The sequence below is a fragment of the Vitis riparia genome, chromosome 7 (assembly GCF_004353265.1).
Source record: "Vitis riparia cultivar Riparia Gloire de Montpellier isolate 1030 chromosome 7, EGFV_Vit.rip_1.0, whole genome shotgun sequence".
NCBI lineage: Eukaryota > Viridiplantae > Streptophyta > Magnoliopsida > Vitales > Vitaceae > Vitis > Vitis riparia.
The window spans coordinates 29405556-29427461 of NC_048437.1; the positions used below are offsets into that span (position 1 = coordinate 29405556).

The window sequence follows — 21906 nt, forward strand, 5'->3', positions numbered from 1 at the left end:
CTCCAATGGTGTGTCCGGACGCCCTGTCCGAACATCTTTACCAAGGATTCCAAAGAATCTCTCCTCAATCTCTGATTGCTTTGGTGATCAAAAAGCTATCAAAACACCAAAACTTAAAACAATTTTATTAGAATTGATTGCAAGGGTCCTTAATATGTTAATTGGGTTAAAAGGTGATAACTACTACTCAAAAGTGTTTTAAAAGAGTTTATTATAAGCTATGAAATAGCACTTTTTGAGTAGTAATCACTCCCCCCAACCGACATATTGCTAGTCCCTTAGTAATGAAGGAGAGAAAAATAACAACAAACAGTACTATAATTTACAACATCATGCTGATCAAAAAACAATTTTCAAGTGGCATGATGATCTAACTCTCACATGGAACATTAAAGAAATAAAACTCAAACTTCAACAAGAGTTATCAAATAACTTGTCTAATCACAATTCTTAAAGAGAAGGCATTATGCAAATTTAAGCTTTAAAAGAGTTTCCACTCCCAAATGGTCAAACCTTACTCTTCCATAAAAATCTAAGTGTTATTTATTAGCTTCCGAATATAGTATGTTGAACTAATCTCTCCCCCCAACCTAGTTCTTTTTCAAAGCTTAGCAAACTAATCAACCTTCAATAGGCTAAGAACGCACCTCTTTTTTCACAATTTTTTTCTCTTGTAGGATTACAAGGCTAAAGGTATTCTTTTCTAAATTGTCCATGTAACGGGGGTCCATCGATGACTCCCAACCAATTAAGGTTTAGGGCCTCAAGTTTTAAGGATCTTTCAACCACTAACTCCTCGGATTTTACCCCGGACTTTTGAGAATGAATTTTAATACCCAAGCACCTATAGTATGTTAAACTCTACCTATCCACCCTTGAAACGAGCATTGAGGTCGGTGACTCCCAACCAATTAAGGCTTAGGGCACCAGGTTTTAAAGATTTTCACCATATACCCCTCAGACCTTGCTCGGGTTTCAAGGCAAGTAAACTTTTTTCTTTCTTTCTTTTTTCTCAAAGGCTCATTGGCCTTTTACAAGGTGTCCCAACACTATTAAAATGAGGTCAAAGGTACCAAGTCTAAAATTTTCCTAAGTCAAGAGGGAAATAGTTTTTCATCTTATAATCGGAATCTATTGTGCACAGTGTGTGAATAGCTTAAAGTGGAAGAACTAAGGTTGAATTCAATAGAAGCTTCAACAATTCATCACTTTAGTAAGCATAATACAAAATCTAAGTCAAGTGAAAAAACAAAAATTCAATTTCTCCCATTTCATTTTGAAAATTTTTCCTTAATAACCATGGAGAGTAGAATAAAAAAACTTATAAAATTTTAAAATTAAGCAAAAAGCAACTAAATTACCAAAATAACTTAGCATTTACAACAAAAACTTCCTTCCTCAACTCTCTCCCCAACCAAACGGAACATTGTCCTCAATGTGACAAAAGCGATTGAAAAATAGGAAGGAATTGGTACCTCCTTAGAGACATGAAGTGATGCTGTGGAAATAATACCTCAGTTGTCTCTCCTGTAGGAGGCTTCAGATGAGGTGGGAATGGTATGCTCAGGAGCTGATGTACTGTTAAGATGATGCTGAATCTGCCTCAGGATGGCAGTGTGCTGGGCCTGAGTGGCAAGAATCTGCTCCTGCTTTTAATCATTCAAAAAAAATTAAGTTAGTTACAATTTACATAATTTCAAGACCAAAATTACAATCAAATAATTTACAAAACTTATAAATTAACATATTTAACAAAATTATGGACTTTGGTGAAACCAAGTCCATTTATCCCTTCTCTGTACAGGATTTCTATGGCTCAAGGAGGTTGATTTCCTCCTTTTCAGGCTTGAACGGTTCAATGAATGGCTTGAGGCGATGACCATTGACTTTAAAGGTGTCTATGCCATTGGAATTCAGTAATTTCACCACTCCATTGAGATGTACTTGGTGAATAATGAAAGGACCTATCCACCTTGACTTTAACTTCCTTGGAAAGATGTGGAGCCTTGAGTCATAGAGTAGGACTCTTTGTCCTCTCCTCAATTCTTTGCTGGAGATTAGTTGATCATGCCACCTCTTCATCCTCTGTTTTGCAACTTTAAAATTGATGTAAGCATCATTTCTTAATTCCTCCATCTCATTCAGGTCTAAGCATCTCTTTGCCCCAGCTCTGATCAAGTCCATGTTCAACTTCTTGATTGCCCACCAAGCCTTATATTCAACTTCCACAGGGAGGTGGCATGCTTTGCCATAGACAAGACGATAAGGAGACATGCCAAGAATAGTCTTATAAGTTGTTCTATATGCCCATAATGAATCATGCAGCTTAATAGACCAATCTTTTCTGCTTGTACTCACCACTTTCATCAGTATGTTCTTTATTTCCCTGTTTGCTAGCTCCACTTGCCCGAAAGTTTGAGGATGATAAGGTGTAGCTACCTTATGCTTCACTCCATACTTGGCTAATAAGGCTTCAAAAGGTTTGTTGCAAAAATGAGTACCCTCATCACTTATTATGACCTTAGGCACCCCAAATCTTGAGAAGATGTTCTCTTTAAGAAATTTGAGAACCACCCTGTGATCATTATGTTTACAGGGGATTGCCTCCACCCATTTGGAAACATAGTCCACCTCCACCAATATATAGGAGTTACCAAAAGACATTGGGAAAGGTCCCATGAAGTCAATACCCCAAACATAAAAAATATCAACTATAAGGATGGTGTTCATGGGCATTTGGTTTCTTCTTGTAAGCTTCCCGAGTCTTTGGCATCTATCACAACTCCTACACATGATGTGGGAATCTTTAAAAAGCGATGGCCAAGTAAACCCTAATTGCAAAACCTTCATGGTTGTTTTCTAAGAGGCAAAGTGGCCTCCACAGGCATTCTCATGGCAGTGGCTGAGGATCCCTTGTTGCTCTTTTTCGGGGACACACTTCCTTATGATCTGATCTGCACAATACTTGAAAAGGAAGGGCTCTTCCCAATAATAAGCATGAATCTTTGCAAAGAAGTGCTTCCTGTCTTACGTTTTCCACTCCCTTGAAACTTCTCCAGTAACCAAATAGTTAGCAATATGAGCATACCAAGGAACTTTCTCTAGCAACATAAGTGATTCCTCAGGAAAGTCATCATTAATAGGTAATACATGGGAATTATGTGCTATAGCCAACCTTGAAAGGTGGTCAGCTACCACATTCTCTACCTCTTTCTTGTCTCTGATTTGGAGATTAAATTCTTGCAACAAAAGAATCCATCTAATCAACCTTGCTTTTGCATCTTGCTTCATCAATAAATACTTCAAGGCTGAATGGTCAGTGAAAACAATGATGAAAGACCCTACCAAATAAGCATGAAACTTGTCCAAAGCAAACACCACAACTAACAATTCTTTCTCTGTAGTTGTGTAGTTTCTTTGAGCCTCGTTCAATGTTTTGCTTGTATAGTAGATCACATAGGGCTTCCCATATTCTCTTTGGCCAAGTACAGCTCCTATAGAAAAGTCACTGGCATCACACATTACTTCAAAGGGTAATTGCCAGTTAGGAGCTCTTACTATTGGAGCGGTTGTCAAAATTTGCTTCAATTGATCAAAACTCTTTTGACATCTCTCATCCCAAACAAACTTAGCATCCTTAGCTAAAAGTTCACAAAGAGGCCTTGACAGCTTAGAGAAATCTTGTATAAACCTCCTGTAGAACCCTGCATGGCCAAGGAATTGCCTTACTCCTTTTACAGTGGTTGGGGATGGCAATTTGGCAATAAGTTCCACCTTTGCTTTATCAACTTCAATGCCTTTCTCGGAGATGATATGGCCAAGGACAATTCCTTGACGTACCATAAAATGGCATTTCTCCCAGTTGAGCACCAAGTCTTTTTCAATGCATATTTTAAGAACCGCTTCCAAATTTACTAAGCATTCTTCAAATGTACCTCCATATACGGTGATATCATCCATGAAAACCTCCATAATGCGCTCCACCATATCATTGAAGGTACTAAGCATACATCTTTGGAATGTTGCAGGTGCATTGCATAAACCAAATGGCATTCTTCTGTAGGCGTATGTTCCAAACGGACATGTGAAAGTTGTCTTCTCCTGATCTTCAACATCAATTTCAATTTGGAAATACCCTGAGTACCCGTCCAAGAAACAATAGAAATGATGGCCAGAGACTCTTTCCAGCACTTGATCAATAAATGGGAGTGGAAAATGATCTTTCCTTGTCACAACATTCAATTTCCTGTAGTCAATACACACCCTCCAGCCTAAAGTTAGGCGTGTAGCAATTTCTTCTCCTTTTTCATTCTGAACCACAGTAATACCTGACTTTGGTACCACTTGAGTAGGACTCACCCAAGGGCTGTCAGATATGGGATAAATAATACCTGCTTGGAGTAGCTTCAGTACCTCAGTTCGCACCACTTCCTGTAAATGAGGATTCAATCTTCTTTGAGGTTGACGGATTGGTTTAGCTTCTTCTTCCATATATATGTGATGTGTACAAACCAAAGGACTGATTCCTTTTAAGTCAGATATTTGTCATCCTATTGCTTTCTTGCATCTCTTAAGAACTTCAAGTAGAGAAATCTCCTGATGACCGGTAAGAGATGAAGATATAACAACAGGACATTAGTTGTTTTCTTCCAGATATGTGTATTTTAACTCCATAGGCAGAGGTTCCAAATTGAGCTTCAGGAATTCTTCTGTTACATCATCTTGTCCCTCCTCCTTATCGAATAAAGGCAGGGTCTCTTCTTTCCTCCTCCAACCTTGTAGAGTAGCAAGCACATCAGCGGGTTCAGACAACCCTTCTTCAAGATCCTCAAGACTTTCATTCAACTCGTCTTGCATATTCTGATTACAATGCTCCTCCACTAGAATGTCAATAATGCATACCTCTTTTGGACCTTCTTCTTCTTCCGGAGTAATCAGCTTCTTTGACATATGAAAGATATTAAGCTCAAGTGTCATGTTGCCAAAAGTGAGTTGCATCAGTCCATTCCTACAATTTATGATTGCATTTGAAGTAGCAAGGAATGGTCTTCCAAGGATGATAGGAACAGAACTAGCTTCCTTAACTAAAGGATTAGTATCAAGAACAACAAAATCTACTGGATAGTAGAAATTATCAACTTGAACTAAAACATCCTCAATTATCCCCCTTGGAATTTTCACTGACCTATCAGCTAAAGATAAGGTGATTGATGCTGGCTTTAATTCACCAAGTCCCAATTGCTTATAAACAGAGTATGGTAGCAAATTCACACTTGCTCCCAAATCTAGCAAAGCTTTTTCCACTACCTTTCCTCCAATCATAACTGAAATGGTAGGACATCCCGGATCTTTGTACTTCAAAGGAGATTTGCATTGTATGATGGCACTTACTTGTTCAGTCAAGAAGGCTTTCTTATTCACAATCAACCCTCGTTTGATAGTACATAGGTCCTTTAGGAACTTTGCATATGTTGGAACTTGCTTAATCATGTCCAGCAATGGAATGTTGACCTTCACTTGGCTCAATACTTCAAGGATTTCTGATGCATTTTTTATCCCCTTTTTCCCATGCAAAACTTGAGGAAAAGGTGGAGATGTGCGTTTCTTCATCAATTCTTCCTTAATAAGCTCTTTCTCCGGATTTGCATTCACTGCTGAATCACGGTCCTTCTTCCCTTCACTGATATCTTTCTTCTTTCCTTTCATTTCCTCCCTCTTCTTTGTCTCTTCTTCTTCCTTCTCTTCCGCATATGGATTGGGTGTTGGTGACTCAACCTTTTTACCACTCCTTAGAGTGATCAAGGCTTTAACATCTCTCACCTATGAAGATTCTCCCTCATGAGTTTCCACTTCGTGGATACCCTTGGGGTTTTGGTGAGGTTGAGAAGGAAATCTACCCTTCTCCTGCATTGTGTTCAAATTAGTGAGCCTTGAGATTGAGTATTGGAGATTGTCTATCTTCTGAGATAAGTCATTTTGCAGCTCATCAATCCTTTTGTTCAAAGTATTCTCTACACTGTCAATTCTTTGACTGAGCTGAGCATTGATGGATTTCTGTTCTCCAACAAAATCTCCCACAACCTTGCTGAGATTCACTATTGCTTGTTGCAGACTTGAAGTTTGTTGAGATGGTTGAGATGGTTGATTCGGCTGTTGGTACTGAGGTGTTTTTGGCTTCCATGAAAAATTTGGATGATTCCTCCAACTTGAGTTGTAAGTATTGCCATACGAAGCATTGCTATTGGGCTTGAATTGTCCAATGACATTTGCTTGTTCTCCAAACATTTTTCTAGCAACTGGAATTGTAGGGCGCTCCTCCACCAAGTGTTCATAAGATTGACAAATTGAACATGGCTTTACTTGCACTGGTGTTTCAGCAACAGTCTGCACTTCATTCATCTTTTTCAGTTCTAGCTCCTCCAATCTTCTTGTCATAGCTACAAATTTTGCTTTCATTTCTACATTTTCATTCAAGGTGTACATCCCAGCCTTAGCATGAAGAGCATTTGGTTGAGACTTCATCTTTCCCATTTCTCCTCTGTTCGATTCATCCCATCCCCTTGAGACTTCAGCTACATAACTCAAGAAATCCATAGCTTCCTCAGGATTCTTACTCATGAAATCTCCTCCGCACATCGTTTAGAGGAATTGCTTCATTGAGGAAGACATCCCATCATAGAAATAACTCACCAATAGCCATGTATCAAAGCCATGGTGAGGACAAGCATTAATGGCTTCCATGTATCTTTCCCAACACTCATAGAATTTTTCATTCTCTTTAGCTGAGAAGTTTGAAATTTGCCTTTTCAAGCTATTTGTTCTGTGAGTAGGAAAAAACTTCTTGAGGAATTCAGCTTGTAAATCAGTCCAAGAACGGATACTCCTTGGCCTTAAAGAATTAAGCCAGATCTTGGCCTTATCCTTTAAAGTAAAAGGAAATAGTTTAAGCCTCATCAAGTCGATAGAAGCTCCTCCCTCTCGGAATGTATTACAAACATCTTCAAATTCCTTGATATGGGCATAAGGATTCTCACTTTCCATTCCATGGAAAGTTGGCAGAAGTGGCACAATATGGGGTCTGATCACTAGCTGTTCTGTAGGGGGCACTATACATGATGGTGCACTCATACGAGGTGGATGCATACGGTCCCTCATTGATCTAAATTTATTGGGATTGTCCTGATGATCATGGTGACTATGCTGATCTTCAGGTGTAGTTTCCATGATGTTCAAGATTACTTCCAACTCCTTGTTATGAGGTGTTTCAAGTTTAACAAGCCTTCTTCCACAATCTCGTATCCACTTTGGCATACACAACTAGTATCAACTGTAACTAAAAAAAAAACAAAAACAGAGGAAAACAAAAACAAAACTACCAAAAGGAGTTCGGTTAACTAAAACTAAATTAAAAACTATGCTAGAATATAAACAAGTAAAAGAAAAAACTTAAAGAGTTAGAAAAATGAAGGAAAATTCACCAAACTTGTGATGAAAACCACAAGTACCCTGAAATAATATCAATATGAAGTTGGCACTTTCCCCGGCAACGACGCCATTTGATTCGTGATCCCAATTGGTGTCTCAGCGGATTCATATCCAGCTGGTGCTCTTTGATTGAGAGAGTAATCAACAAAATTTATAACCTATTACACCATGAACTAGGGTAGCAAAGACAAAGCTACTATAGCATAGTGGCTCTAAGATCGTTCACTGGGAAGGGTTTTCAACTCACAACTGATACCAATTCAAAGTAAATTGGTGCTTTTTCATTTCAAGGTTAGCTTTAAAAGAAAACATAAAGATGGATTTCAGCTCTAATTCCCTCTCACTAATACAACTTGCAATGGCTCGTGCCTCTCACCTAGCATTTTCCATTCAAGGCGATCTTTAACTTTGGACTTCCCTTCTCAAGCTCACAAGAGATAACTAATGGATGTCTCCTTGGAGTCCAAAAGCTTACCAAGTGTTGGCAATTCTAGAAAATCCTACCTCCAAGTCACTTCCCAAAAGCTCGCAAGAGATAAACAAGTGCATCTCCATGGACGGAGATCACGTGCCTTACCAAGTGTTGGCTCAAGTGACTTGAAGGTGTTTTAAGTTAACTAAAAACATAGAAATCATTAAAGGAACACACTTTCTCTTCATTAATGATTGAAACCACAAAGCTACTAATTCATGCACTTGGAACCTTTCCCAGCTACCTTAACTCCAAGGAACTAAAAGTCTAGCCACTCATTCTTTGAGGAAACTTCCTCAGAGCTTGTTTGGTTAGAAAGAAAACTAACGAGAAAACAAATATATCAAGGAAAAACAGAGCAAGTGCTCTCTAAAATATATTTCTTCCTTCTACTGATTACAAAAATAGATCACATAAGAGATGATCCTACATGATGTCTTTTTAGAGAAAATTACAAACTATATATATGAGGTTATTCACCCTTTTCCTTGCTTAAAGACTAAGGAATCCTATGATAGGTGGATTACAAGGAAAGTTTGGGGATTTAGACAACAAATATCTAAAGCAAAATATCCCAAAATATCTTCAACATGTCGGTCGGAAATATCAGGAAGCTTCAGGAGAACACCGTAACTGTGCATGTCTGACAGGAGAAATTGAAACGTCCTCCTCTCCCATCCGGCTATGAGATATCTGGATGTAAAAATGTCCGCGCACGGAATTCCTCCCCGGGTGGACTGAGCTATGTTGCGCAAGGGGGACCGCCTGCGTGTGCAAGGTGTAGGAATCCCTCTTCCAGATGACACGGAGTGCGCAAGGCTATCCGGATAAACTCCATCCGGATTTTCCCAAGAGGGACATGCGGCGCAATGCTATCCGGACTCCTTAAGAGAAAAGGCGGCGCAATGCTATCCGGCGCAGCTCCATCCGGACGATAGCATATACTATCCGGACATGTTGTCCGGATGGAAAACATTGACTAAAGTGAGTGAGCGAGCCTTGCTACAACCCACGTTCCGCCGCTCTCCAATGGTGTGTCCGGACGCCCTGTCCGGACATCTTTACCAAGGATTCCAAAGAATCTCTCCTCAATCTCTGATTGCTTTGGTGATCAAAAAGCTATCAAAACACCAAAACTTAAAACAATTTTATTAGAATTGATTGCAAGGGTCCTTAATATATTAATTGGGTTAAAAGGTGATAACTACTACTCAAAAGTGTTTTAAAAGAGTTTATTATAAGCTATGAAATAGCACTTTTTGAGTAGTAATCAATAATAATTTCTTGGTTTATGGGGATGATGACTAAGGAGGTACAGTTAGAGGACAAAAGCGTCCAACTGGTCTAGATGTCAATTGAAGAATAACTTCTACGTGTAATAAGTCTATCAATTAAAGAAAGGTTCTTTAAAACTTGATGAATACCAATGTAAATTCAAGTTTATTTGTAAATTTAACACAATTTATTTGAGTTAATTTGAACATCTCTAACCCCCTTGACTATCTTTAGAATTTGGATTGGTTGAAATAATGCGCCATTGATATTCATGTGAATTTAAGCCTTTAACTCTACTCAGTCTGTTCTTGCCTCCAAGATGTCCCTTAAAGGACCCTAAGACAATCATTATTCTTGAAACTTGTTGCAAACATCAACAACTAAATAGATAATGTGAGAAAATCAAGCATATGCAAGGTAGCATATAATTGACCTGGGAGCCTATTTATCACTAAAATCAACCTTACTATATGATTTTTAGCCTCAATACCATGCAATATATGGCCTTCAAAAACACATTACATCAAGAAGCTCAAAGAAAAGAATATGTAGAACTCTAGGGATTCTCCTCGTCACAACACTATTTCACTTCTTAAAAATGGGCAACATTAGATCGTACATTGCAAATTAAGCCATAACAAAAAAAAAAAAAATGTTACTGGCTGGAATTGATCACAATTCATCTGGAAGAACTAAGAACCGCCAAGCTCAGGGAGTGATTCATATTTCTTTGTTCCTACATTCAATAGTCAAGATATGGTCAGACACATCAAGGATAACCACATTAGTGGCTCACATTGGAAGTTCAAAATTGCACCCATTCAGTACCTTGGAATTTTCCTCATATATATATAACATGAACAAAGCCATTTAAAAAGATTTTTTATGATTTCCTGATGATTTGAGTCGTATGGATAGCGTCATTTAAAAGATTTTGTATTGGTTCACCAACATGAATTGAGTCAGTATGGACAAGGCCATTGCATTGAACATCGTGCTTGCTATGTTGGGTTTAATCATCTTATTGCATTTTGATAAAGAATCATTAAGCCTTAGTTTTCTCAAACCATTAGTAAATCTATATCCTCGAATCCCATGAATAAAGTTCTTATCTCAATCTTATTAATAATAAAGCTGTTTAACGCTTCTCTTTTTCCTAGAAAAAATAAAATAAGGAAAAGGAAAAATAGAAAAGTTCGCTTGTGATGCTCAGCCATGCTTTTTATGGGGCGGGCCGGTCTCCATAATGTTCTTTTCCCAAATCTGGACCAAGGTATCAATTTCAATTTGCTAAGAAGAAGTGAAGATTTGTGGGGTCCATATGCATGTTTTTCATATACAAAGCTGGTTCCTGGTTCCTGGTTCAAGCTGTGACTCTTGCAATATATTTCTTAATTTAAGTTATTGTAATGAACACTTGTCTAGTGGTGCTTGACAGATTTGTCTTTTCAAATAATCCATCTCTATAAAGCACTTGTTAACTATGCCAACAAGCAAGGAGTCTCCCCTCTCCATGTAAAATTTTCTCTTGTTGGAAAAAGAATGCTCAATGGCACAGGCTTTTTGCAATACTGTAGGATCCTTCTTCTCACACTGTGGCACCTTGTTAGAAATAATCCACATATGATGAAATTACAATGGAATCCAGTCGCTGCAAAAAGGGTTCCAGCCAGGCGGCATGTCACTGCATATGCTGGAAATTTAGCAACGTCAATCCATCTATAAGGACAAAGAACTGCCCTGACCTTTACCCCATGGCCATTCATGGCATTGACTCAGGGAGGAAGAATATAGTGTTACTACCGATGGAGGATGGGCATTCCCATGTGTATGAGCTTTTACTGAAGATAAATATTCTGAAAGATATACTGTATTTGGTGGGGTGGATGATAAAGGGAATAGTGCATTGCATCTTGCTGCTATGTTTACTGGTTGTTGTCTTCGCTCTCTCCTTATGCTGCATATGGGAAATCAAGTGGTATAAGGTGTGAGACATCAAATTCTCTTCTTTTTTAAAGGTTTTTTCATTACGTATCTATCGTAAAATACAAAATCCAGCCACTAGATATTAAATAAGGACCTTGGCTAGCTATTTTTGAGTCATTGGTTTTTGTGGCATATCGTGATTTTCCTTTTATATAATTTGCTTTTTATGCCAATACCAGACTATAAAACATATTTTCTCACATGAACACGAAGATCTGGTGCAAAAGGGTGGACAATGGCTGGCTAGGAAAGCCAATTCATGCCTGGTGGTGGCTACTCTCATTGCAACTGTTGCCTTCACCACATCAGCAGCTGTACCAGGAGGCACCAAGAAAACAGCACTTCATATCTTTGCAATTGCTCTTTGATTTTCAGTCACCGCGTCTAGGTGTCAAGAACAAGACTTTGGTTCTGATTTGCCCAGCAAGCTTTTGGTTGGACTTGTTGGGCTTTGGGGAGCTTAGTTTTGTTTGATCCGGTTTGACGACCCGACCCGAATAATATTGCATGGCTTTTTAATGGGAGAATTACTGATGCCTGTTGGACCCGTTTAGCCCGTTGTGGAACCACCTTTTGTAATTAGAGTTTTTAGTGTAGTGTGGTTGTCGTGTTATATAAAAAGAGAAAATATTGTAGCCGTTATGATTGTACTCTGTATTCTACCCTGATAATAGTGATATCTCTGCAACTCCGTGGACGTAGGCAAATTGCTGAACCACGTAAATATTGTCTTGTGCGTGTAATTGTTTTTCTTTGACATATGTTTTTCTCTATTTTTGTTTCTCACAGGTTGGAAATTCGGTTTAATTCCCTACATGACTAACTTCTCTTTTCACATCCATATCGGAGACCTTGTTCATTTTCTGTGCTGGCCACTTCTTTGTTCTCAGAAAGAACTCAGAATTGCCGCATTGCCAGTATGTGTAGTAACATGTCTTCCAGCAACATTCTTTGCAATAGCCTAGCTCCATTGTGGAGGTGGAGGAAGTTGGCCACTCATAGACGTTTCCTTTATTCCTCCCTCAGACCAAGAATGCCGGCCCGTGCTCGAATCCTTCATAGTATAGAAATCCAAAAAAAACAAAAAAAAAAAATATATATATATATATATATATATATATATATATATTGAATATTTGCTTCGAAAATTACCCGCGACATATATTATAATGGCCTATCTACGGCATATAAATATTTGTAATTGCTACATGTATCGGGATATTGTGATATTTCTTTGATAATGAACAAGGATCAAGTACTCTCTTGTGTATGTTATTCAATCATTTCCATGCATACTATATTCTGCTTAAGTTTATAAGAACATTTTGAAAAAAATGAAAAGTTCTAGAGTACTTATTGTTAAAATTGAGATAGTGGGAAGAATGAATCATGTTTCCAGAGGAGTAGAATCCAAAGCTGAATATTAATTTTTCATTCGTTTGGCTGATTTAGAGGGATTTACCTTGATTTGCTCCTATTATTTTTATTCAAAACTTATGATGGTTGTTGACTTGTCTAGGAGGGTGATAACATCTTGCATTTTTATTTTGGGGCCATTCTTTAATAGAGTTCTGTAATAGTGAAAAGTTCTTTCTTTTCCCCTTCATGGATGTAGGCAAATTGTCGAACCACGTTGTATCTTGCGTCATCTTCTTCTTTCGTTGTTATGTTTTTAACTTGTTATTCTACCTTCTTCATCAAATTTTTACACTTGTTTCATTGAATTTCTACTCCATTTTGTACAATGGCACAAAACCATCTTAAATAGTACATATTCATCAAAGTGACATATGCATTACCACTAAGTGGAAACAAAAATAACCTAATTTATTTATATTACATTCAATGTTTTAGAAACCAAACAAATCAACTAGTCGAACCGTCAATCAGACCTTGGTTTGGTTTGGTTCTCCATATTGAATAGGAAGTGAATTGAACCGGTATTGATCTGAACTACCCATGATCCAACCACTGAATTGTTGGACTGGCTCAAGTAATTCAAGTCTATGTGAACTAACATTTCTCTCCTTCGTCACAAGTACAACTCGTGTGTGGGCCAAGGCTTAATACAAGTTTGAACATGGGCCATAACTAAAGGCCTATAATAAGCAACATGTATCACTCTGTGGGTGACATTCTTTAAAGATTGTTTTTGTTTCTTCCAGATGTGTGATTGCTTCAAATGGTTTGTTTTACAATTATTCATGCATAGTGTCATGGACTTAGTCTTTTCCTAAGCTCATGTGGCACTTAGACAAGTCAAGATACTTGATCTTGCTAAGTCAGTCTTACTCCCGATGCTTAACAAATTAGGTTAAGATGCTTACGACTTGGAAACTTTAGAAGGCATAGTAGGCAACTCTTGAAAAATGGAAGCTTTTATTACTCAAAGGAAACTTTACAAGTATTTTGGAATTCACTTGTTTTGGTTGGTTAGTTTCTTGGGTGGTGCATTGGTCAAATGAGACCTTAACCTATTTATAGGCACCTTAGGAAGTCTTTAGAACCTTGAAGTGCTCCTTACAAATCAAGAATAATTTAGAAGCTCCTACACTGGTCTATGTACAAGGGTATGTATAAGATGACTTTTGAATATTCTAAAACACCCCACACTATTCCAATGCTCTCTTAGCCAAGAGTAGAGATGTGTGAACATCTCTAGCCCTCTCTAGAAATTTTCATAGTACTCTTTCACTTTGTAGCTAACTGTAGATATCTCTAGGGGTCTCTAAAAACTTTCCATCTCCTATATAAGCCCATGAGAATGGTCATTTGAAGCATCTTGTGACAATAAGCTACATTTTAACTTTAAGAGACCCTTTCGTGGGTAAAATGCTAACATGGACCAACAAGCTATGACCTCTTTTTTGCATATATACATTTAAATTATATATACACACTATTTTTAAACTTCAAAATAAATATAAATATTTATCTATATTATAAGATAATAAATATTAAAATAATTAATAATTTTTAATATATTAGAATAATAGATATGTAGCTATTGAAATTTAAATACATTTAAATAATAAAATCTTATTTCATTTTAACAAATAAAATTAGTATTACTAAGTCTATATGTCATCCTTATCACAATTTAAACAACCAATATTAATGATAAAATGATAAGACATTTTTAAAAATTTTAATGATTTATGCATTTCATATTTTCTAATTATTTTGAATGTTAATAAAAAGTAAATTATATATTTATAATGACTAGTAAACCAGGATCCAATATCTTTTACATTGCAATGATTAGTTCAATTTTAAAACATGTTTTTTTTTTCTAAGAAAGTATTAAAAATAATTGTCAAGAAAAATGATTTTCTCATATTTTGTTTTCCTATAAAAAAAGTGGAAAGAAAATTGAATAAAATTAAAATTGATTAAAAACTTATGCATTTTAAAATTATTTAATCTCTATATACAAAGAGTTAAAAGAGTTTAAAATAGCACATAAAAATAATTTATTGACTTTTAAGTTCTTTTTTATTAGTCTTAACCTTTTTTTCCTTAGTTGTACTAAGAAAATGGTGAAAATTGATAAAATAAAAATAAAAGTAAAAATGGGGGAGGAATGAGAGGGGAGAGACCATTGAAAGTTAAACCTCATTTAGAAACTTTAAAAATATTATAATTGGATTTAGTCTCTAAAAGTCAGGAGAGAATATTTTATTTTAAATAATGACTATTTTAGTTTCTATTTTTGAGTTGTCAAATCCCAAAAAGGTTTTTATATTTTATTGTGAGAATTTTCTATTTAAATGAGAGTATCTATAAATTTATTATATAATATTTAAATAAGAGAGTGGTGTAATTGTGTGTCCAACAAATTGGTATAAAAATGTACTCTACAAATATAAAAATGTAAGAACGACTACAAAAATAAAAACGTAAAAAACATTTCTTATCCTTCTTTCTCTCTTTGATGAAAAAATTTTAATTCATGAAATGAAATTAGGGTTTTTTAAGAGTTTGCTTATCAATATCTTCATTGTCTTATGTGTTGCTAACATAGCCAAATGTGTGCCCTATTTGCATGTGAAAAAATGTATAAAAAACATGCTTGGCTATGTTCTAGAATGAAATAATTTTTATAGACGAAAGGGACAAAATTAGATGAAAATTTTCATTCATTAATGGAGTTGTTGTTGATGAGTGAAGAGAATTCCCTCTCTTTTCTAATGGTGTTCATATTATTTCTCTTTTCCAAGTACATTTAATTTTATCAAACAATTTCATTCGAAGTTATATTATGGTCAAAGTATAGGTAGGTGGGAATATTTGTCATCTTTTTCGACTATTTTAGGACCATACCAAATTACTCATGATACCAGACCTTAGAGAAGAATATCAACTTCATTAATAAAAAATATCAATGAAAATAGTCAGACATTAGAGATCTTAAAGCTCCCATCAATGTTTCACAAGTAAGAGAACAAACAATAAAAAAGAAGACAAAAAGAAAACAAAGAAAAACCAGAACCCAAATCCTAGTTGGCCATCGCAAGGTTGGCTTTTCTAGGAGTCAACTAGAAAAGGAAAATTAGAAATGAGGTGAAATAAACAAACAAATAAAAAAATAAGCATTGCCATCAGGCTCAAAAGTGGAAGGCATGCAAAATCATGCAACAACCCCTAGGTATTGTCCTCCAAAGGAAGCTGAGGCACTGTGCTGAAAGTAGTCCATATGAGATCAACGTATAATGGAAGCTGGGCTATGGCAAAAAGAGTTACTGGCAGGCACGTCACAGCATATATTGGAAGTGCATAAGTTCTGAGTTCTTTTTGGAGCACAAAGAAGTGGGCAGAGCAGAAGGAGACCAAGATGGCCAATATGGACAGAAAAAGAGTTGTTAATCCAACCAAAAGCTTTGCGGGCAGGTCTTTGGCAAAGTCTTTTTCTTGTTGCCTGGATGTGAGGATGGCAAGAAACATGATAGTGGAGGTGATTGAAGAGCAAAGTGCAACGAGTGACGAAATTGCAAAGAGATGAAATGCAGGCTTCAGCTCAAGAATGGGCAGTCCAGTAATGTCCATGTTGCCACCAGGTAAAGTCGTTGATGTGGCGAAAGCTACGGTTGCAATGAGTGTAGACACCACAGAGCATGAAGTGGCTGTATTGTTTAGCCATTCTCCACCCTTCTGCACCAGATCTTTGTGATTATCTGTGAAAATCTGCTGTGGGGACTCGTTATTGTTGTTGAGGATGGGGAAGAAATTTGGTGGCCTGGAGTTCCTCACATACTGCCATAAAGAGCAAATACACACAGTTCAAGTTATTGTACAAAGGAAGTAAAATCATGATGGTACTAATTAAGGTCTTCGATTAATGTCTAAGAGCTAGATTTTGTATTTTACAATGGAAACATAATGGATAATGCTTTAAGAAAAGAATGAAGTATAGACTAGAAAATTTATTTTTTATTTTTCTTCACATTTTCTTTCCTTTTATTTTTTTCTCAAAATTTTATTTCCTTGCCATTTTTTGAGAACTAAACATAGACTCAAATATGACTTGAAAAAACAAAAAGAAAAGAAAAAGTAGAGAATTTGATGTCTCTCATACCTCAAACCACTTGACTTCCCACTGCATTTGCAATGCAGCACCAGGAATGAGCCGAGGCCTATTATCAGTAAACATTGCAGCGAGATGCAACGCACTATTCCCATTATCATCCACTGCACCAAATACACTATCGGTCATGTTATTCACTCTCTTCAGTAAAACCTTATACAGATGGGGATGCCTATTCTCGACGGCCAATAGTACTATATTCTTCTTCTCTGGGCTCGCGTCATGAATGGCCATGGGGGAACAGTCAAGGATGCTCTCCACCATTTCCTTGATACCATTCTTTGCTGCAATTAATACGGGTGTCCTCAATTTTTCTGTCTCTTGATTTTTATTCTCAGTTCCTGAAAGAAGCTCATCACCCAATTTTTTCGCAGTTTGGTTGACGGCTTTACACATCGTTTGCATTAGAGCCAAATTTGAATCTGTCACAAGGTTAATTGAACATGTCATTACAAAACTTTTTTAAAGTGGATGCTTAAACCAGTTGGGCGCGCACTATAATTAATTAATTTTCAAAATTTTATATTACATGACATTAAAAAACAACCCTCATTTGGTTCCCAAAAATTGAGGAAAAATCTAAGCAAAATGAAAATAGAGAGAAAAAGTACAACAAAAATAAAAAAATAAAAATAAATTTATAGTTTATAACTTATTTTTATATACTTCTTCAAACTCATTTCACTTACTTTCCTCTATTTTATGAAGATTAAATAATTTAAAAATATATAAATTTTTATTTTTTTATTTTTTTTTTTGTATTTTTTACAATAAAACCAACAAAGAAAACATAATTTTTTTAGCATTTTTTTACTTTCTTTAGTACTTTTCAAGAATCAAACACAGTCTAAGTGTTTATGAAAATTTTTATTCTCCTTCAAATTAGCTGATTTGAAAGACAAATTACCTTCCTTGATACTTTTGTGCCATTTTTGGTTGCTTTCATTCATGGTAGGTAATCTATGAGCTTGCTCGAGTAGCTCGTGTATAAGGCCAGTAGATCTTTGAGCTTCTTCGAGTAGTTTGTGCATGAGATTAGTAGAACTTTCGACTTGTTTGTGCATGACATTACCAACTCCTTTTTCACTTGTCCCTATCATTCGTTCACAACACAAATATTAATAACAGAAGGTTCAGAAGTATTTGTACAAAGCATAAACCACCCAAAACATAGATATTACTCTTAAAAAATGAGTTATCTTAAACAAAATATCAAAATATCATTTTCATATTTTAAACTATAAACACTAATTTGGCACTTCAAAACCATCATTATTAGATGCATTTCCTTAATACTTTTTCGTGAATCAAACATCGCATTAAATTATTCAATCGGATTTAAAGTTTTTATTTTCTTACCTTCTTTGGAGCTTTCCTCATATTCCGGGACCTTTTCGGGTATCTCACCTGGCAAAACCGACCATGGAGCTTCCATCGAATTTTCCCCTTCGTAAAGGATTGTTCTGTCCGTGTATACAGGATCTTTTCCAGTGCTATCATACCAATGGCCTTTACCTTTATCAAGTAGTTTTTCCAAGATCTTAGCAGACCAAACGTGTTTCTCTTTCTTCTTCTGTATCTTGTTTATATAACTTCGCCCTTCCAAGTACATACAAAACACAAATATTGTTAAGCCTTCTACCTATATTGAATTGAATATAATAATACAGAAGTTTGGGATGGTAGCATGGTGTCCTACCTATTCCCAAGACTAGGAGAATTGCTTGGATTAGAAGCCTGATGAAGTTGAAGCAAGTATCATAGTTCACTGGAAAATTACGTAGATCATCTGGACGTTGACTCAACCCCACCTTTTTTTCATCCTCTTTACTGTGCTCATGAGCACCTGTAAAAGGAGGTTGAGTGAGGATATTTCATGAATGAATTTGTACAGAAAAACATTATTTCATAATGAATAATTAATATTGACAAATATAATTAAAATCCTATGCTCATTACCTTGACCAGGGGTGGAAGCCGGCCCTTGTTCAAAGATCGCCTGTGCAGGCGTCTCCTCATCCAAGGCCCTCCTAGCGTTTTCTGCTTTTTCTCCACCTGAAGGATTAATGCATATTTTGATAAATTTGACTATAAGGAAAAACAGTCCTTTGATGTTGTTCCAAGGCACAGGCAGCAATTTCACAAGTGTTTGCCTCTCTGCTGGATTGTCCGATTTCTTGGCATCTCCAAAATGCGTTGGAAGGACAAATATACCTTGTAAAATGACAAAGGAGTTTGGTCTTAATAATATTGTGAATGCTAAGTTGGTTGGATTGGATTTTGGTTGGGGAGAGACGTGGACATACAATGATAAATGATTTTGTCAAACAGGCTGAGGCGAGTTCCACTTCTGAATGCAGTAGGCTGACTTGCCAGGAGATGGAGAGGGCTGACTCCTTTCTCATCACGGCTGCTACCGAGATCTTTATATCTTTTAATTATTAGAAATGCTAGTTCTGTCAAGCAGAAAAACACAAGTACTGTTATTTATTAAGATTAATTTACAGAGTGCATGCATGTGCAAGACTATGATGGGTGGATGGTAATGCTTACCGAAGTGTCCTCCAGCGATGGCACAATGAAGAATTGTTTCGCCTTTTTTGTTCCTACGGTGGATATTGTCGCTATAGGAGGCAAGATCTGGTTCCCAAGCTTTATCTAGGAGGCAAATGAAAGCCTGTATCTTACCATGGCGAGCTGCCAAGAAGAGGGGGTTTTCCCCATCTTCGTTACAAATACCTACCAGATCATTGCGCTCCTTAGTGAAGCATTGGCACATTGAAACATTACCTATCGATGCTGCTAAATGGAGAGGGGTATTCCCTTTCTTGTTTTTTGATTTCAGAACATCCTCAGACTGTTGAGAAGGAGTTCTAACAAGCTCAACCATTTTTTCAACAACCCATTCTTGGTGATCCCGGACAGCTATATGCAGTGGTGTGTCACCACCTTCGGTGATCTTTTCAGGGCGGAGCCAGGGTTGTTGCTCGTATACTTTCACCGCTTCATCCCATTTGCCTTGCATAGCACAGTCGAATAAGATTCTCCTAACTTCATCATTCTTTGTAGATCCAGATCCAGTGTGTTCTGTCATATTGGAACTCTTATCACAAAGTTGATCATCTGCAATTCCTATAAATAAATTGGAGGTTAGCTAGCTAGATACCCTAATGTTAAAAAAAAAGATCATCTGCATTAATGCCTTAGAAAAAAAGATGCAAAAAAATATCGAAGTGATTATAAATGTGAAAGCTATATATCTCTTTTTCATATTGTAATTGGAATGAAAAAATAAATTAAGAACACTATACATGAAAAACAATGGATCCAATCCTTTCCCTCATTTCCATAAAGAAAAAGATAAAGATAAAGATGAAGGAAAGATTGTCTTGAATTCACGGAACACGATAACCCTAAAAATCAAAAATAAAAAAGCAAAAGTGAAAATTCTCTTTATTAAGTTCAAAACTAAAATTTCATTCTCATAAATATATATATATTACAAATTTGCCCAACTAAAAAGAAAAAGAAAAGCATTATTTTGTCTCTAGGAATACATAGATGTAGATATAAAAAAATAAAAAGTAAAAGGAAAAGAAACAAAATTACAAATGCAAAAGTTCAAGGAATGATGTTAAGCCAGTGATTAATTTAAAGCATTTCTTTTGAAAGGAAAAGTGAAGTGCTATTGACTTCTCGAAGAATATATATGACCAATAAATTAATAAAGTGAAGCAAATTAAATGAAAAGAAGCAAAGTAATAATTTCCTTTTCCTATTAGCAACTTGCTTAATAAAATGGGATAGAACCCTGGATCTTAACTTTAAGACTCAATTTATAGAAACCCATTTTATTTGAGGGGCATGTCAAAATTTAAAGTTGATGCTTTCTTATAATTAAAAGATAAAGGAAATGAAATAAAATGAAATTCAACTTATTTCATTTCCATTAATTAAACTTTTTTTTATCCTAGAAATTAGTTTAAAACATAGTATTATAGAAATTTGGAATAATAAGAACACGGTTTGGAACCTTAACTCATGTAAAAATTGAAGTTCTGATGAGGAAGAAAGAAACTTAACTATTATAAAAATCTTGTCCATGTAAAAATATGGGTCTTTCGAACAAGGTACGTTTATCTCTAATCTCAGTTTCTAAAACTAATTAGTTTTAACAGAGAAGAAAGAGGGAGGCCAAAATGTGCATTAGGTGTTCTTTTTATTTCCCTCAAAATTTAAAACCATAGAATTGTTAAAATTTCAATAATTAAACAATAAGATAAATTAGTTTTTTTCTTTTTTCAAAAGCATAAATTAAATTTGGGATTGAAACCTTTTCCTTTTCAAAAATTTTAACATTTATATGCATTTGCTAAGAAAGATAAATATGAATTAATAATAAATGTTTTTTTTATTATTCAAAATTTCAATAGTAACTTCTTTCTGTGTTATTTAAAAGAAATATGTACCATAGATACAACAACTTAACATTTAAAATTAAAGTAAATAGTACATTATGACACAAGAATCAAAGCTAGGACTTCTTACCAAATAATGAGATGTATTGCTTATAAGAAACCAAAACATAAAGTTGAAACAAATTAGAGCCAAGAAGAATACTGCAATAAGATTACAAATCATATAATTCATATAATTCCGGCAATAGGAAAATAAAATATGAGAAAATTATTTTTCTTTTTTAAATGCTATCCCAAAACTAAACATAATCATGTTTTTAAAATTTATCTGCTCATTTAATTGAAAAAGTTATTAGGTCATGATTTGCACAAATGGTTGAAGTATGACATTGTAAATATATAATTTATATTTTATTAAAATTAAAAAGAATTATAAAATATAAAATATAAAATGTATAAATAATTAAAAATTTTAAATTCTCTTGATTGCTTATGCTTAAATTATAATAAGGATAACATATAGACTTATTAATAATTGTCTATTTGTTAAAATTAAATGTATTCAAATTTAAATTGCTACATATATATATATACACTATTTTACTATGTTAAAAATTATTAATTCTTTTAACTATATTATTTTAATATTTATCATCTTATAATATAGATTTTTATTTATATTTATT

At 35.4% G+C, this 21906-nt stretch overlaps 2 protein-coding genes across 3 annotated transcripts; one reads left to right on the forward strand and one right to left on the reverse strand.

Annotated features, from left to right (window-relative positions):
* Window positions 1-10807: 10807 nt before the first annotated feature.
* On the forward strand, window positions 10808-11591 carry LOC117917278. Of its 2 annotated transcripts, none has more exons than XM_034833498.1 (2): window positions 10808-11217; window positions 11392-11591. In XM_034833498.1, the coding sequence occupies exons 1-2, from the start codon at window positions 10870-10872 to the stop codon at window positions 11584-11586; spliced, it is 543 nt and encodes a 180-aa protein (XP_034689389.1). In that variant the 5' UTR covers window positions 10808-10869; the 3' UTR covers window positions 11587-11591. The 2 variants fall into 2 exon arrangements, with proteins under 2 accessions (XP_034689389.1, XP_034689390.1); XM_034833499.1 differs by having other exon boundaries at window positions 11398-11591.
* A 4028-nt stretch (window positions 11592-15619) lies between these two features.
* LOC117917903 lies at window positions 15620-19974 on the reverse strand. The gene is made up of 8 exons (XM_034834372.1): window positions 19356-19974; window positions 19109-19258; window positions 18762-19016; window positions 18502-18648; window positions 18162-18401; window positions 17710-17895; window positions 16794-17224; window positions 15620-16471 (listed from the first exon to the last, which is right to left on the reverse strand). The coding sequence occupies exons 1-8, from the start codon at window positions 19894-19896 to the stop codon at window positions 15863-15865; spliced, it is 2559 nt and encodes an 852-aa protein (XP_034690263.1). The 5' UTR covers window positions 19897-19974; the 3' UTR covers window positions 15620-15862.
* Between the last annotated feature and the right edge of the window lie 1932 nt (window positions 19975-21906).

Excerpts from the sequence above, each read along its gene's own strand:
- LOC117917278 (XM_034833498.1), top strand. The coding sequence starts at position 10,870 with ATGGAATCCAGTCGCTGCAAAAAGGGTTCCAGCCAGGCGGCATGTCAC. Across the intron at positions 11,218-11,391 it reads GGGAAATCAAGTGGTATAAG|TACCAGACTATAAAACATAT; the intron begins GTGTGAGACATC and ends TTTTTATGCCAA.
- LOC117917903 (XM_034834372.1), bottom strand. The coding sequence starts at position 19,896 with ATGACAGAACACACTGGATCTGGATCTACAAAGAATGATGAAGTTAGG. Across the intron at positions 19,259-19,355 it reads CATCGCTGGAGGACACTTCG|AACTAGCATTTCTAATAATT; the intron begins GTAAGCATTACC and ends TCTGCTTGACAG. Across the intron at positions 17,225-17,709 it reads GCACAAAAGTATCAAGGAAG|ATTCAAATTTGGCTCTAATG; the intron begins GTAATTTGTCTT and ends ACCTTGTGACAG.